The sequence below is a fragment of the Drosophila melanogaster genome, chromosome 3R (assembly GCF_000001215.4).
Source record: "Drosophila melanogaster chromosome 3R".
Taxonomy (NCBI): domain Eukaryota; kingdom Metazoa; phylum Arthropoda; class Insecta; order Diptera; family Drosophilidae; genus Drosophila; species Drosophila melanogaster.
The window spans coordinates 28,635,431-28,653,517 of NT_033777.3; the positions used below are offsets into that span (position 1 = coordinate 28,635,431).

Here is an 18,087-nt window from a genome sequence, read left to right on the forward strand (position 1 = left end):
AAGTTAAGCTAAGTTATTTTGAATCTTATAAATTATAAATTATCTTATCTTAAATTATCTTATAAACAACGACTTTTTTTTCGTATTTGGACATTAATGTTGACAAATTGTAGATTTGTATTAAATGTAGTTCGTAATATTCAGTTTTTTTGTATGTATCTACATTTAAACAGAATTTCCCCAATGTTTCCCGTTTTAGCAATGACACACTCCATATTTTATTTGACTAACCAGGTGTAGGGCTTAAATTCTAGCAGTGATTGTAAAAATTTGTACAGAAGCATATCGCTTAAATCACAGAGTTCTTTGAAAGCGTAGTAAAGATAGTGTAAAATATAAAATATATTCGCTTGTAGTTGACCGAATGTCGTATGGTGATGGTGTCGCCATCTAGGAGTTATTTTTTTTGTTTAAGATGTGGGGGCCCGAATCTTATCATAGATTCCCGTCAGCTTTATCTGCCGATCCACACTCGATCAGCTTGGTGTTACCGTCTGTTGTATGGCGTCACATCCAGGCGACATAGAAGTGCATAGGATGCACAGCAGCAGCCGCCGTCTTAGGAATAACGGAGTAATGATATACTAGATTCGTTGAAAACTAAGTAACACTACATAATCCGACTATATAATCTTTTATAATTTCTATCGGCTTGATAAAAAAAAACTTTTCATAATTTCCATCGGTTTGATAAAAAAAACTTCTTGCCACTCTAACACCAAAAACCTCCCATTTTTCTCATTATATGTAGTCTCCAATATCTATCGATATGCCAGAAAAATAATGAAATGTAGCGTTCTTACTTTCACTGGCAGCATTCACCAATTAATAAATTAACGTTTCCGTACCTTAAAAGTTGTTTTAAAAAATTGAAACATATTTAATTTCCTTAACGGTATAGCGATAAGAGAATATAACGGCTCTCTTAATGGCAAGACATTCCGGATGGTCTGAACAGTTTGTGTGTAGCTATCGTTGGCTGCTAAACAGTCATGATAACCCTATTAAAACCAATTCATAAATGGCTCTGCTTCTGCCTAATTGCAATAATCGTAATTCTCGGCATCAAAACCCAAAATGCAAATACTAAGCCCAGAGTTTCAGAAGTCACAGGATCGGATGACACAAATTCCGACATTCCTCCTGCTGAAGAAGATCGAAATGTACAGGATGTAGTCCGGCCCGCATATTTTGTGGAGTCCGCCAAGTGCAAGATCCCGTATGTTGATCCCTTCGCCTCAGATGCAATGGCCATTTTCCACCCCGAGCATTTTGAGACCTGCTCAAACGAAACCGCCCTGGTTACTCCGATCTATGACATCAGTCGGCAGCGATATGTACTCTTCATCAATGAGTCGTTAGCCTCCATTATTCTCAACTCCAATGGGGGGGAGTACAATTGCTATTATCAGGAGATAACGCGGGACCGTAAGCACGACAGTTATGATAAGTAATATCTTGCTTGATTTGTTGCTTAGAACCAACTCCCTATTAATTTCATACTTTTCAGGATGGAGCGAAAATACTTCTCTCAGAACTACGAGGTGCCGCTCCATGTTGAGGGCCTGATCTTGACCTGCCATCGTCTTGGCAACGAGTCGGATATTTTGCAGAGCGATGCGTATAACCTCATTCAATACAGGCCACCACCCAAAGGACTCTCGCTGAAACCGTCCAAGAGGAAGCCAAGTGTCCTTATGTTCGGCATAGACAGCCTTTCGCGGATCAATTTGCGTAGAACTATGCCGAAGGTCTATAAGTTCCTAACGAGGGACGGGTGGTTCGAGCAGCAAGGATACAATAAGGTGGGTAAAGAAAGCGGGATTTATAAACGAGGACTAAATATTTTATCATGTGCAGATAGGCGACAACACCTTCCCCAATCTGTTGGCCATTTTGACAGGCTACAATCCAGAGTCGGCCATTAAGAAGGTGTGCAACTGGCACGAGGATGGGTGCCTAGATAGGACCCCTTTTATATGGCACTACTTCCGGAATGCCAGCTATCTCACAGCCTATGCTGAGGATGAGGCAGGCATTAATACATTCAACTATTGGAAACCGGGTTTCCTGGAGCAGCCCACCGACTTCTACTTAAGGCCCTTGCAGAAGGCCATTGAATCGGGCCTGAACACCTGGAAATGCAGTGACTGCTCGATGAAGTACTGTATCGGCCGGCGGATCACGAGCAGTTATGCCTACGACATGGCCAGAAATTTTGCCAACCGTTTCGTGGATGAGCGACCCATTTGGGGTCTGTTCTGGTCAAACAGTTTCAGCCACGACAGCTTCCAAATGCCCTCGAAAATGGAGGACTATGTGCTTCAGTACCTGCTGGACTTCGAGGCCGATGGTGTGTTCGATCAGAGTATTATGGTGTTCCTCTCGGATCATGGCTCACGCTATGGCAGACTCATGTCCCTGCCGAGTGGATTCCTGGAAGAGCGTCTTCCCTCGATGTTTATCTATTTGCCGCCTTGGTTCCGGGCTCAGTATCCGGAATACGCCAGGGCCCTTGAGCTGAATCGGAATCGGCTTACATCCAACTACGATCTGCACAACACCCTGAAACACATCATCGAACTGGGCGGCACTCCAGATGGTCAAACATTGCCCAAAGCGGCCGACTGTCCCAAGTGCCAATCCCTTTTTTATCCCGTCGATGAGACAAGGTCGTGTGAGGATGCCGGAATACCGGAGCACTTCTGCACCTGTGTGCCTTACAAAAGACTGGATACGCAATGGGCAAAGAGCATTGCCCCCAAGGTGATCGGTCGAATCAACGAGTATCTGGCCGGCAGGAATCTGAGTAAGATTTGTTCTGAACTCACGCTCAGCTATATTCACCTGACAGAAATGAAAGTCGAGCTAGACCAGAACTTCCACGACGATGTGCCTCGTGCGGAGTTAGGCACCTATCGCACCATGTTCAAGGTGAAGCAGAACTCCGCCGACTTCCGGGCCACCGTTATCTTCAATAATGTTACAGATTCCGTGGAGGTGGAGGTGCCTACTATTAGTCGGCTCGACAGCTATGAAAATGTTTCAACATGTGTAAAAGATAAAACCGACAAGATGTATTGTATTTGCAAGTGTGATATCAAAGATGATTAGAATGTTGTACAGATATTTAAATATTTTATTGTTTTTATTGCCTCCCTTACTTGAATAATAAGTTAAATGATTACATAATTAGGGATATCTTTTTTTTAATCATGTTACTCGGTGAAACAAGATCTACGATATTTGATAAGTTTCCCTATAGATAAGACAAGGTATTCAAATTTCAGACTACTTGGCTATATTGATTTTTATTATCAACAAATTTCATAGAGTTCCGACATGCAATTATATTTCTTAACTTTTGTGAAAAACATTTGGTGTTATATTCCTTGTTAGTAGGGGGTCGCTGTTCTCTTTATTGTCTGATAAACATATGTAAGTTATAATTATAAATTAATTGTAAATTAACTCTGAGAATGCTCGATATCGGATTGAGTAGTTTTTCTTATTAGTTTCGAATCGAAATAACAGTTCTTGTTTTGTTTGCAGTAGCTAGAACTGAAGGTAATCTCAACTTATGATTGCATCTATAAAATTTACTTGCAGAAACACAGATACAGATACTGCAGCGCGATCTTCTTCACAGTCGCCGCTTCCAGATGGAACTGGTGATCGAGATTAGACCTGACCAATCAAAAGTGCTCATGCTAGAGCTTTTCCTATATATCTAGCTCTAAATAATCCAGACATTCATCAAGGCGCCTCGCAGGTCATCGGTGATAAGCGGCATGGGTACCTTGCCGTGAGCTTTTTCTAGGCTCAAAGGGCGGATGGAAAGGTGGAAGCCATCCGAGCTCACCTCTCTTTCCGCTCCTTTCAGTCGGACTTATCTGCGCTTATCATCGCGTGGGTTGTTTACCTGCACAAGCGCACGTTTAATAACAAAGGAGTCGCCCTTCTTTTCCCAGCGAGCTTTCAGCTGCATCCAATGAACTTTATGTGGCTTGCATTTTGTCAGCAGCACTCATAAAAACCTATCTAAAATTGAATCTAAGGTGCAGTAGAGAATAATAAGATTCCGCACTTGAAACCGTTCGTCGGGGCAATCATTAAGCAGGGTTTCATCATGTGATGGGGTTGAGCTTACGTGACTCAGTTGAAAAATGTTGAGGTCCTGGTAAATTCAAAATTGAAAGCAAATATCTCTCTTAAGTGACAAAAAGTCACTGCAATACATTAAAGCGCCGCTTTGTTTTGCAGATATATATTTATTGTCCTGCCGCGTGGATTTAAAGGGCCAAAGGCAGCCAGTGGTCTTTGGCATCGCATTGGGAATGGCCTGCTGAAGTTGCCGGCGGCATTGCGGTTCGTAAAGATCCTATTGGTGTCCTCGATCATTGCTCTGGAGAGCGGACAGTCCGCCTGGGACAGGAGCACTGCAATGAGCATTATTTGGTGCATTACGGAAGGATTCCTTATTGATATGAATTTCATTTAGAATCACCAGGTTATAAGTGGTTTATATACATATATGTTTTCTTACCCAATCCGAGTCCAATAGCTACGATTAGAAGTAGTTGTTGCACTTCCATCGTGCTTGTTGATCAATGAGTTGAGCAACTGGTGCTTATATACCGTTTAGACCGGCTTTTCTGGCCTGGCCCTTTGTTCTGGACAGGCTCGTGGGCACGTGTCTGCATTCAGACAACAGACTATTTTTGGCCATGGGCATATTTCCTCTTTTTCTACTTACCTAAATGCATGAAAAATCGATTTTATTACTTTTCTGGGCGGCTCTGCACTCAGGCACATTTTCCACTTGGAAAATGCGTAGTAATTGGTGCATATTTTTTCTTACTGCCGATGAAATTTATTTTCGAAAGCTATTCAGTAACAGGAACTGGCTTAGAAGGAAATGTATACAGTTTATGCATGGCTTAGCATAGTTGGCCATTAGTGGTGCATATGGATAGGTGTTTTATTGGGATTTTGATGGCACTTTCCTGGGAAGAGGTGTTGCGGTTAGTTAGCCAGTGATTTCCATAGATTTTTGTGGCCGATAGCAAGGTTCAACTTTTACAAAATCCATGCCAGACAGAGGCTGCATAATGGCCCTGTTTTATTCGTCTGTCAGTTGTTGTCTGGTCATTGAAATGCTTTCTGTGCCCAAATGTTTGGGAGTTGTCTAAGTGGCTATGTGTTTTAATGGCCATGTTGCGAAATGGTTAATGCTGGGTAAAGTATGCTAGGCTTTTGTCTGATTTCCGTCCGTCTGAATTTGAAGTGGGCGTAACGCAATTTCCACTGCTTACGAGCAATTTGGCGCTATTTGGGCACTTTTAATGCATGCTCACAGGGGCGAACCGAATTATGCCATATAAAATTTGTGACTCAAATCGTGCGGTTGTAGAATTGTAATGGTCAATAAAAATAGAAATAAAAGTAAAAGGGGCAGCAAAATCAACAAGCCGGCCACAAAACGGGGCATAAATTAAATTGTGCCGCAGTGCAGAATGGATGCATAGAGATGGTCAGAATGTGGGTGCTCGGCATGTTGGGTGGTGCAAGTGCTCAGCCCATTCACAACGCCATTGAGTTGCGTGTTTACAGCACAATTACAACTGTTAGGTTTTATGAGAGCCCAGTTGAACGCATGTCCGGGTTGCTAAATTTATTCTGCACTTTTATGAGCTCCCAGTGTCCCCGGCCCTTTGGCTCCATTATCCATCCAGGATATCCATCAGCTCCATTCCGGCAGAACACGCACAAAACAATTTCGCAGGCGTGCGTATTTAAAAGCAGCACAGACACAAACAGCCATGCCCTGCTGAATAATTTATTTAATGTCTACTTTTAGGCGCAACCCCCGGCCAAGCAATTGCCATGGCCGCCTGCCTTTATTGCACTCGCACGCATTGAAAAGCGTTTGCCCTCCGCCACAATCGCAGCTTGAATTTAAATGGGCCAAAAGCGGGTGGCAGTGGCAGTGTGGTGGCCCGGGGGGGATAAATTTATGAGAAGCCGCTGAATGACCATTAAAACTGACGTCTCGAGTCCATTCCGAATGAGCCATGAATTCGAAGTGTTCGCACGCGTTTTAAACTGCCACGCAAGCATTTACGATTTATGAAAATGAAAATTGATTTGCGATCTAAAGCCAAAATAATATACTTTTAATTTCAGTTTAAATTATTGTTTAAATTATTACCATGTTTGAATTTTGTTATATTAAAAACCTCACATTTTTGTAAGGCTGACAGGTTTTTCTTATTGAGAAAGGCATCCAATTAGGGCCTGAAAGTGGCGGGGTTGCAACAGAACGAAAAGCCAGCCTGTGCCGTGTTGACCAATGCCACTGGGCAATTCACGGGCTGACAAAAGTTGGGAGCAGCTGGACGTTGACGTGCGTAGATGTTGTTCAGGGTGAGGAAGGCCACGATGGGCTGGTTGTTGGCGTTCCGCACTATCTTGTACATCCACTGGGGCACCGGGTTCCTGTTGCCACTTAGGAAGACATTCTTGGGTCTATTGCCCGATGGCAGCGAGAGTACGCCCCTGGCCCCGGTGCGCACATTCACAAAGTTGTTTCCGGTCACCGAATTACGAACGAATCGCTCGATGGTCTCCCAGTTGCCATCGTTGATGCTCTTGAACTGCGGCACTGCATTCACATACTTGAAGGTGGCGCACAATTGGTCACCAAAGAAGAAGTCGGCCGAGGCGGCCAGATGTCCGCGATTGATGATCACATCGCGGTTGTTCGGTATATAGTTCTGATTGTTGCCAAACAGCCTCCTAAAGGTGCCGTGGATATTTCGGACCGTATAGCTAGCTTCATCCGCGCCACTGATCACTCCATCCGAACTAAATTGGACACAGGGTCGGGTGATATCTGAGTATTTGTAAGTTTGATATTCATTTTATAATTAAGATTTAACTTACACTTTTGTATATGTACTTACAGAAGGGCTTTCCATACACCCGGTGTTCCACGAAGATAGCCCTCACAGCTCTGGTATCGAAGCAGGCGCGATAGAGCTCCAGGAACTGGTTGTTGCCCACGTTGTAGCCCACCCGGTACATGGTGGCCGGACATCTGCGATCTTGGACCGGTGTGGTGATGGCCGCCGGAGCAGCGCGGCAGGTCATGGGCAAGGGTGGCTGGAAGGCTGGAACCCTTCCCGCCTGGCAGGTGGTGGCCACTATGTCCCGGGGATTGCACCACATCTGCAGGGTTTCGCCAACCGCCGAACTGGCTGTTCGCTTAAGGGACAGCTGGCGGTTCTGACCACGCACCATAAAGATCCGATTGGTCCCTTGCACTTGAGCTCTGGTGAATCGGCACTGTCCATGTGCTTAAGAATATAAACTTTACATCCAGCAATAGCCGAGAATATATTTTTATTTATTACCCAAGGCACAGAATGCCAGTAGCAGAAGTAGAATTCGCAACATATCCGAAAGATTCAACTCGGCAGTTAATCGCTTGCAGGTCTATTTATATTGTACGGAAATCGGAGAAGTGTGTGCACAACTGTTTCAAAAATACGTGCAATTCATTGTCGAATTTTATTGTTTGCATCGACTTGCACGAGCGATCCAAAATTAATTATATTATTACATCATTATTGCTTAAACTGGATAACGAATTAAAGGTGAAAAAGAGTGGCCTACATTATCACCTGGCTGGCTTAATTACTTCCAGATCAGGGGCCCCAGGTAATGTTTAAAAGCGGGGGCCTCATGCGGATATTGTCAACTTTTGTGTGCATATGCTGCCATTTGCCGATTGCAAATGTGCCTGGCAGATTAAATGAAATTAGTTATTGGCCCGATGCCACAACCTGACCAGAACCAACCGAATCACTTTCCATTTACCCAGCGCCCCATGATTTTATTATCGTTGTTTGTTCCACAAATAACATTAGTTCGGTTTGGCTGGGTTGGGTTCGATTTGGTTTGGTTTAGCATTGATTTTGTCCATGTCCAGCTTTACGTCCAGTGGGCAAGAACAACTCGTTTTGCGGCTGAGATTGTGTTTGTTGCCCCATCTATATGGCTGCATGGCTGGAGGTATAGCTGTAGCTCTAACCAAGCCAAAACGGTGTGATCTTTTGGTTTGTTTGCGGAAAGGTGCAATAGCAGTAGCCACCATAGACGGGCATCTCGCACATCCTTGCGAATATTTCATAAATTTATATTTGCCTGCTAAATCCCTTAACGACTGTAAGCTTTTCCGTTTGTATGGCATGCAGAAATGGCGGCCAAAACTAATACATGCGCATATATAACGTCGACTTAGAGGAGCCATGTATATGGGATACCTATACGTGTGTGTATGCCAGGACGTGCAAACTTTGCATGTGTGTATTGGAATCTGCCAAGTGCCAAGAAAGCATTTTGGGCGAAGGGCACAGACATTTGACTTTTACGCGCAATTGAGCCTGAGAATCCAGGGGAATCTTCGCACGGATGGGATAGTTTGGAGTAGCTCTTAGCAGCAGATCTAGTCCTGCCATCGACGGCCCACTCAGGGCGGCTCTTATAAATATTTATAACAGCCCACTCGACACCCACTAAATTATTAAGTTAATGTGTCGCGCTATTCAAAAAAGGCATCCACCCAAACCGGGGAACCAATAAAATTCCGTGACCTCGACCCCAACCCCACATAAATGTGGTTGTGTGTGACAATTTCACGCGTCCTTCATCCCAGGATCAGAGTCCTGTCTACTGAATCGAGCGAGCGACGTGCTTGATGTTTCTGACTATAAGAGGGCAACGATTAATAAGCTCGTTAATGTTGCGCGAAATTATTGGGGAAATGGGAAAAGTTTTGCAAGTCTAAGATTTATAAATGGCTCATGTTTAGAAGTGCAATTATAAGACCACGAGGACATATGAGCGATGGCAAGTTAACCAAGTTAAAGACCATAAATCAGAGATGGGTCTTGGGCGTGTGCGAGGGACTTATGAAGTTTCCGTGATATCACTGGGATCAAGGCTGCTGGCTGTCCCAAATGTGTCACGGGGCGTATACGCTATATTGCATACTTGCCGCCGCTACTTCGTGTGGACAATACGTGTATACGTACGGGTGTATACGGCCATACAAGTATGCATTTCGGCGTGCCACCTTTTCACTAACATTCCTGAATGCGGTCAGCGGCAGGTGCAATGTTTGGACCCTCGTTCTTCTTTGCCACTCAGCTTGACGTTTATTAAATTTTTCGACCAAACCACAGGAAGCGGAAACCAAGGATGCTGGCGGCTGGACTGAATCCTGGCGAGAGGGGTGTGCACTTTATGCTCGGCTGGGCGGCAGCTTAAACTCTTTTATGGGCCAAGAGTCTTTAAGCTTTCCACCATTGACTGCGGTCGCCTGGGCAAACACTTCCCAAGTATTTCACTTCATTTTACTGTTTTCCACCAACCGAACACAGGCGCTTTATTTGATTCAGAGTTCTTTTCGGGAAATATCATCATTAGGGCTTCACATGCGACGACGTTCAAAGCGAAACGGCTCCATTACATTACAGTTTGCATGGCCCCAATTTCTGGGGCAATTATTTGCTTTGTAGCCTGCCGAAAAGGCTGCCAAAAGCAGCAGACAGACAAGGCAGCAGCACATATAGCCTTCTTGCCGCTTTTACACAATTTCCTTCCGCTTTGCTTTGCGCCGGGAAAGTATTACGATGATTTGCATAATTTTAGCGCACCTACAGCAGCCGCAAAGAAGGGGCAAAAAAAAAAAGAGGCCTAAACCACGAATCCTGCAGCGCATCCTTGTGTGCTTGATACTCCTGCCCTTCAAGCTTGTTCGTTTTTTCGGCTCGTCTTTATCTGCTTTGCTTTCACGGGTCCTTTGTTGAGGTGTGGGTCTGGTTTTCAGGATGTTCGAGGGTGTTTTTCAGGGGGTAGCCTACATTTTTGTAACTGATGTGCTGCGTTGGCTCTCATTCTCTCTCTCTCTCTCTCTGCTCGAATCCGCTCCTTATCTTTGTGCCTGATCGAAATTGCTTTTGTGCGGTTGCCGGGGACGAAGGACTTGCCGGAGGACCTCAGCTCCAGCCGCCCCGCAAATATCCTTTCTGCTCATCAGCTCGGCTGTTGCTGTTGCTATTTTAATTTCAGTCATGTGTGCAGCCCCTTTTCTGTTGACTCTTTTTAGGCACTTTTGCAATTTTCTGCCTGTTTTGGGCTAGATATTCATATCAGCCCTATTCATATTATAGCTATTTTCCGCTATAACTGTTACTGATTGCCGCTTTGTGGCAGCATTTTTTCACCCATACCCCATGCCGCACACCCATTCCGATTGCCATTCCCATCAGATCCTTCGTGCCGTCGCCCCTCAATTTTTGAGCACCAATTGAGATGCAAATTGCTTTTGCCTAGAATGATTTGAAAATAATTCAGTTGGTTAGCATTTTTGCCTTTACATATTTCGCTCCTCTTTTATCTGGAATTCCTGCACTCGAATTAATTTGATTCACTGGCGATAATCTTTGGCTTTAAAGTTGCGCATTAAATTTTCAATCATGATTTGGGCTCAGGCTTATTCATTGCTAAATGATTGCGTCCCACGGGACTTTACTTTTTATGCATTTATGGTAGAAAAGCTTTTTAATATAATGATCAATAGCATTTTAGGTATTCAAATACTCCACAAACTCGGGCGAGGATACACACATTGCCTTGATATTTTGGCTCGACGGGAGAAATATATTTTGTGTATTTTCACAAACGTCATTTCCTGCCCATTGTGCTGTAGTAAAACAATTCACGAATTTTCCAACGAATTTTCTTTGACCTATTTCTGGATCAGGGTTGCTGCAAATTTTTGTGTGGCAAAAGAGGCGCATTTATTATCGTTGCGGACACTTGCCCACATATAGAAAACGTTTTAGCGCTTGTCGCTGCCACATGGCGCTTGAATTTCCTTGTTCATTTTCATTTGCAAATATTTATTTGTACATTTCCTCCTTGCACTATTTACCCACTTCCGTTGCAATATCCCCCCACTCGCACTCACCGCCACATACACAGACACTGAGGGCTTTCATTTTCACTTGCCAGAAACTTGGCAAATTGCTGACCCAGAGACTCGAATGCAGTGCTGCAGATGTGAGTGGAAAATGCGACGTTTTAGTTTTCATTTCGGTTTCGGTTGGATTCGGCTTTGGGGCAAATGCCTCCCAGCAATTTGCTAAAACCTAGCCAAAATGCCAAGCCCTTCAGGCGATGTGGAAAAGGAGGCCAAAGCCAGAAGCTGAGCCCCGAAAATACAGCGTTGGTTTTATATTAAATTCCCAAAAGCAGACTACTTTTGAATAAAAATTTCTAAGAGGATGTGCCCGAGAATGGTTGTCAGCAAATCACTTGATACGTCGAGAGCTGCCCAATTAAGGGCAACTTATCAAGGCAATTGATTAATTGTCTCATGATTCTTAAGCCAGCCTGGCTGGTCGAATTAAAGCCGCCCAGCCGGAAAGTCCTGCGCACGAAAGGTCACCATGGGAAATCAGTTCTGCAAGTCCTGCCAGGAGCTGGAATCAGGAATCTGGAGTCCCGACGCTGACATGCACATCATAAATGCTTAATGGCCACACACGCACTGCACTGCGACTGCAACTGCAATTGCATGCGAAACTGTTTGTGAATCTGCATCTGAATCCGCATCCTCGCCTGACATTCGACTGCGTTGCGAAAACTCGAATTGCCGGCAATCGGTACGGATGTCAGGAATCGCATCGAGATAACTCCATGTGCATTGCGTGTCTGTTAAATTAATAAATAATTGCTCGTTCAATATCCCGCTGGCTGTCCTCCATCTGTGTCGCACTTGGCTCCGCCAGTTTGCTCGTCCTTTCTTCCTCGATGTCCGGCGAAAGAGAAACATGGCCGGGCCGATGGCAACTGTCCTGGCCTGGCCTGGCTCGGTCCGACCCGGCCCGTTTTCCCGGCTTTACTATGCAGCTTTTTCGCGCACACACCTGTCCGCAGTTGAGCCAGATTAATTGCCTATTTACCTCTCGGTGGAATCCCACCGCCGCCCACCATCTGCTGTGCCGCTTCGCCTTTGTTTAATGATAAGCCGTGGCCAAAAATCTCTGACACTGACATGCTAATTAATAAATTATTTTGCAACAAATTAATTAGATCGCAGTGGCCGGTGAAAGTGATTGGTCATGTTGCGGCAAGCCGAAAAGAGCTGGATTTCTGAATTAAATGAAGCGATGGGTTAACTTCTACGCTGATTGATGGGTGTCGAAATACGGAATGGAATTAACTTTAAAATCTATAGAAATACTATGGGTTCAAAGCTTAGTTAGTCTCTTATTTATGAATTTTATGCTCCAGTTTCCCACACTTTTCTTATATTTCAGCCGATCACCTGGGACTCATCCTTGGTCCTAGTTTTCTTGCCTTTTGTCCTGACACGCACGAACCCCTGAGTCGGCGTCTGTCATCATTAAAATGAATTATCTTCGCTTGGATCAGGTGAGCTTTTTTTTTGCTGACCCCTATCTTATTTAATAATAAATATTTTAATTAAAGAAGCGTAATTATTGGCCAATGCCTTTATCGCATGCTCAAGCTTTTGAGTTAATTAAAAGGAACGTTGTTGTTTTCAGTTTGTTTTTATTTGTGCTGGCAAAATAGTTGTTAAAGTTTTATGACAGCCATATAAAATATGAATTCCGTCTGCTTTCAATTACAAAAGCAGAGCAGCAAAAACAAAGCAATTTCTGTTTAAATATCGTTTATTACTTTGCGTTCAACCATTAATTAAGGGCAAATGCCGGGCGATTATTGCGTGCCGCGCGGACCAACTTGCTGCCGCACCCGTGACCAAATGACCGCCCCGCCCACCTGCCCCTTGACCCCATCGCGTCAGCCCCTGTAGCCCCTACAGCTCCTCTCCATAGAATAGCATCTGGCTGGCATCTTGGCGATGGGCAAATGAATGCGGAGACAATTAATTGTTGCGCTGTGTGTTCAGTTCGCGCTTTCAACATTTCATCTGCAGTTGTCAGTTACTTTTGTCGTAAGCTCCAGTCCGCTTTCGAAATCCCGCTGCCCCGCCCCCAGGAGCCCCACTCATCAGCACCACCATCATCATACCCACTGCAGCACGCTTATGATAAATGAGTTGTTTTCACAATGCGGTGGCACAATCCGTCGCCTTTGTGTGTGCAGTGAGCATTTAATCCTTTGGGCTTGAAGGCATTTCAAGCGGCCATTCATTTAGTTTCCATTCCCAATGCAGGAGCCACTTAGCGCGATACCCTCGGCAATGGGCATAATAAGCACCCGGTCACCAAGGGTCCGTATTCAGGAAGCAAACTCCACTCCAAAAAAATTTGCATAATATTTATCTCGATTTAATATATAATTTCGATGTACAACATGTCTTAAAGTAAATCCAAACATGTCAGTATTCTAATTACATTTGATTAAAGAAAGTTCCACATCAAATCAAGGACTTCTCTTTAAGTTCCCACAATGTAAGCAGCTTCCTCCAAAGTTGAAACTATATTTTTTCAAGTGTGAGTGGCTAGTCTGGCAGTGGCATAAATAGAGTCGCTTTAAAGCAATCCGCAACCGAACAGGAAAAGTTTGCTGGGCCAAGTTCGCGCCCAGCGCCCAAGTGGTGGGTGGCGGTTGCATGGGCATGTTGCAACTAGCAGCGCACCACTGGCAACTGGCAACTAGCATGTGCTGGCTAGAGGAAAGTTTACCACTTCGGCTTTGGCCAGTTTGGAGAACACCTGGGTGCTGCATAAAGCACATGCCCATATATTTATTTAATGCGGCCAAAGGAGCCCCTCAACTTTCCCGAGCACTTGGCCAATTAATCTGTCAAGGACCAGCACACGATGGTGATGATGATGATGCGTCGTGGTCGGTTCGGAGAAGTGATTGGACCAGTTCGAAGCGTATCCCACTGTGTGCATATTCGATTAACCAAATCCCGGCGGAAGCGCGTGCCACAACTTTTGTAATATATTATTTTGCTTATTTTGTCAACAGAACTTACAAATCCCCCACCGAACTGCGCCCGGACGCACTGCGTCCTGACAAGCCGCCGCAATGCGACCAAATCACATATAAATTATTGCGTCAAATTGAAGCTGCTGGCCGACCCGAAAGCCGATTTAAAACTTGACACAGTGTGACAGATATACACATGTGTATTTATCGCACGCGGCCCAGGTCGAATCGAAATCCCGCCCATAAGCCGAGGGCATTAAGTATTTCACTTTAGTATTTTAACTTTAAGCGGAGTCTTTTTCCTTGTTTTTCCCCCTCCAAAAACCGAAAAATCCTGAAAATAAGCTGAATGTGTGCGCTCGCTTTCTATGGTATCATGTCTATTGAATAAGCATACCTAGGGCCTTCAAATGAGCTTATCAATCAAAAATAATACTTAAGGGCAGCTTTATGACAATTTTGGAAAAGTTTTGATTTGATATTTATATTTAAATGTTCCCGAAAGGTAACAAACATATATATTTTTGCTAAAAGTAGAGCTAGCCATAGCTTAGCTAAAATGGTTGTGTATTAGTGACCAGGTAGCTGGAAATTAAAAACTATGCTTTTGATTTTAATTTTTGACTTGGAAATATTATCAATACTTTTGTTAGTACGACCATGATTCCGAGAGAGCATGATAAACAGAATATTTATGCGCGATACACACAACTACCAAGGAGGCAGCAATTTGATGGGAGACTGAGTACTTCCACTAATACGAGTCCAATGCACGACGAGTTCCCCATCGGTATTCTGGTGGAGGAAGTTCAGCGGGTTCTTCTGCTCAACAGGTTGCTCCTTTGGCTGTTTCTTGATGGTAGCGCCGCATTTACCTTTGGGTTCCAATTTTGACTTGCCTGCATGCGGTACATAAGTTGCACTCTTTATGGTTTGTAAGTATGTGAAAGGACTCACGAAGACATGGCTGCTTGGCTGGTTCAAATCCGTAGGTTTCCAGTACTCGACGGGGCATTTTGTTTGACCGAAATCGAGACACAGGGACTTTGCTAACGTTTATACACTTTTACACACTGTGTGACACGAAAGTCTTGGTAAATCGTTTGCTTTGAACGTTTACGAGCACGTGAATAATCCCTCAATTGTTATGGGGATCATGACGCCTTCGACGCGGTGTACACAACATATTACCCATCCGCAGCGTTGTCATCGTTCCGCTGATAAATCTTAAGAGATTTGTTGCGCATCCATCAAAGTGAGCATTCTTATTATTCAAAGTACTTACACTTACACTTGCGAACGAGCGTTTCGGGCAAGTGCGTGTCCTGTTTGTGTTTGCTGGCTCCTGGGTCTGATATGTTAAGGAGCAACAGTGGCAGAAATCCAAATCCAAGGAGCGCAGATAAAAAGTAAGCGCCACAAAAGTGGCACACTCACACACACAAAATCCATTAACTAAAGTGTCAATTTAGTGACAGAGATAAAACGTCACACGCACAAAGACTTGGACTTGTACACATCCACAAACGCAGACATACGCATATGTCCTTGCGGGGTGGCCAAGGAAAACAAAACATGGGGGAAAGTGGGGGACAGGAGAATGTCAGTAGACCTGCCTTGCCTTGGCAAATAGCTGTACACAATGAATGACAGCACTTTGTATTTTTCCAAGTTTTTTTCCTCTGCATTTCCATTCCATTCCAGTGTCATTCCTTGCTCCTTTGGCTGTTGCGTGCTTTCTTCGTTATTTGTTTGCTCATGTCAAAAGATCTTGGGATAAAGTTATCGTTATCAGTTCTTTGCCATTGTCTGCCTTTGCTTGGCTAGGTCAAATCACCTGTTACGTGTCACATTCTCTTGTCTACGTTACGCATACGCCGCTTGGTCTGCAGGACCCTTAATAAGCAATTGCTGGTCTTGAAATGAACGGGTGATGTCCTAACAAAGGTGCAACAAAAAATGGCAGGCCAAAAGTGAGCACAAAAGGAAAAACAAAAGGAACCACCAATTTCAATGAAACTTTTTTGGTGCGTAATTCGTTGAAAATAAATGAATATTCTGTCTACGTTTCTAACTAAAGAAATACTCTTAAAGAAATACCTTATTTTGTGGAATGGTATGCCAAAGACGATACACAAGTGATTCAAGGAGCCCAAAAAGTGGTGCGAATAAGAAGCTCAACTGAAAATTGAAATGCGCTCAAAGACGAGCCGCAAGTGAAAATTGTTTTTATGTTTTGTTCCATCATTTCCTGGCTTTTTTGGCACTGACGCTTCTTGCGGCGAATTGTCTTGCAGGCATTTCGTATGCACCACGCAATACCGCAAAGCGCCACAATGTGCAAGTCAATATAGAGCCAGCGGATTGGGAAAGTAGCTACTCCAGCTTTCAATCCATTGCCTGCCAATCGAGAGTGCGCTGCGTGCTCCAAAAATTTCCACGACTTAGCAAACATCGCCACTTGGAACACACATAAGCAGGGCTCTGAAAATGTTTCGATGATGGCAGCAGGCAGGCGTTTTCTTTTATGCAAAGTCGGGCAAATTGTGTAAGCTGCATTGAAATTCAAGTGCATACGCCGCAGAGCCACTGATAAATGACAAGCTCGTGCAAATGCAGCTCCATCTTCATCTCGGCCACTCGATCCAGTCGAACCATTCGCACCAGCAGGCAGCTTGAATTGGAGACAGCAGGAGTGCCATAACGATGCCACCTCGATGCCACCTCGATGCCGCCTCGTGTGGCAGCAAAGGGGTAAAAAAAATGGCAAAAAATAGATAAACGGAACGGAAGGGGCGTGTAAGCTGAGAGGAATCGCCCGACACGTTTTAATTATTGGCCCAAAGGGACGGAACAGGCGGTGCAGCCCTTTTGGGGGCTGAGCACTTCATTAGGCCCATGGCGCGGCTCTAAGTAAGACACGCATATTTTTCATACTTTACAAAATCCACAAGCAGAGCGAAGCTCAATTATTCAAAACAGCCGCACAGCTCAAACCACCCGAAAAAAAAAACAAAGAAAAAATAATATAGTTTATGGAACGACTATGACATACCCTTAGGAGTTGGTCAGTTTTATACATTTGATATGGAAAAACCAAAAATAGGAATTTCAAAAGGAGTAATGGGCATAATAATATATCGGTTATTGGTTAAATCTGCTATGTATTGTATTCTTTTCAACCAAATTGTATTTCGTAATGCATCCGAATACAGTATACCCTTTACTTGATGCTTACCGAGTACAGCGGGTGGAGATGGAAAGACTGGGAGATTGGGTGGCCTAGACACGGGTACTCCCTTACACGACATTGACTAATGTTGATATGTCGTCGTTTTTTGTTGTCGGTTTTTCCCAGCCTTCGCCTGATGGTTTATTTTTGATGTGTGTGCAGTTGAGCTTTGGCGACGTGCGTCTCCGGCGCCGAAGGACGCTCGGATGTTCGAATCCCGGGATGTGGGGAATGTGGGGCGAGCTGGGGGATGCTGGGGACTCATCGGGATCCTCGGATGCGGGCATACTCGGATGGTCGTCCCTTTTGTAGCAATTGCTGTCGTTGCTGCCAATTTGCTGCTGTGCGTTTTGTCCTGTGACAGGAAGCGTAGGCTTCTATTGCGCCTCTCCCAGCGTGTGTATGTACATACACATGTGTGTGTGTGCGCGTGTCCTTCGAAGGGGGAGTGGATGGGTGGTTACGTTCTGACGTGACACATGGTTGTAAAGGATTTTCTTTGATGATGTTATCGTTAATGGTGCATGGTCGCAGCTCAGCTCAACTCGGTTGGGTTCGGTTCGGCTCGATTTCGCATCAGTTTCAGCTGAAGCTAAAGCTGAAGCTACAGCTCGACATTGGCAGATCGTTAGCGCTTCCAGCGAACTTTTGCCAAACGTCTATTGCTTGAATAATGATGCTGTTGATGTTGCTGCCACATCATATCGCCCACTCCTCTGAGGGGTATGCTTTAAAAGCAGGACTTAATTCATCCCACCGGATTGTATTCAAAACAAAACAACAAAGCAATACATTTTAATTAGCCACCCGGGCCTAAGAACCCAGTGCTAATTCAACCGGCTGACCATTGCCAG

General features: G+C 44.4%; 3 protein-coding genes and 1 pseudogene across 4 annotated transcripts; 1 reads left to right on the top strand and 3 right to left on the bottom strand.

The window, feature by feature from the left end:
* Positions 1-980: 980 nt before the first annotated feature.
* CG9988 (uncharacterized protein) lies at positions 981-3,369 on the top strand. The gene is made up of 3 exons (NM_143368.3): positions 981-1,450; positions 1,511-1,805; positions 1,861-3,369. Exons 1-3 carry the CDS (start codon positions 993-995, stop codon positions 3,112-3,114), a joined length of 2,007 nt encoding a protein of 668 aa, NP_651625.1. The 5' UTR covers positions 981-992; the 3' UTR covers positions 3,115-3,369.
* CR46232 lies at positions 3,191-4,480 on the bottom strand (annotated as a pseudogene).
* A 1,674-nt stretch (positions 4,481-6,154) lies between these two features.
* Positions 6,155-7,461, bottom strand: CG14062 (uncharacterized protein). Its single transcript, NM_001038985.2, has 3 exons — positions 7,416-7,461; positions 6,966-7,358; positions 6,155-6,895 (listed from the first exon to the last, which is right to left on the bottom strand). The coding sequence occupies exons 1-3, from the start codon at positions 7,456-7,458 to the stop codon at positions 6,291-6,293; spliced, it is 1,041 nt and encodes a 346-aa protein (NP_001034074.1). The 5' UTR covers positions 7,459-7,461; the 3' UTR covers positions 6,155-6,290.
* Positions 7,462-14,478: 7,017 nt separating this feature from the next.
* On the bottom strand, positions 14,479-15,050 carry CG31050 (uncharacterized protein). Of its 2 annotated transcripts, none has more exons than NM_001276110.1 (2): positions 14,959-15,050; positions 14,479-14,900 (listed from the first exon to the last, which is right to left on the bottom strand). In NM_001276110.1, the coding sequence occupies exons 1-2, from the start codon at positions 15,014-15,016 to the stop codon at positions 14,713-14,715; spliced, it is 246 nt and encodes an 81-aa protein (NP_001263039.1). In that variant the 5' UTR covers positions 15,017-15,050; the 3' UTR covers positions 14,479-14,712. The 2 variants fall into 2 exon arrangements, with proteins under 2 accessions (NP_001263039.1, NP_733254.1); NM_170375.3 differs by having other exon boundaries at positions 14,611-14,900.
* Positions 15,051-18,087: the final 3,037 nt, after the last annotated feature.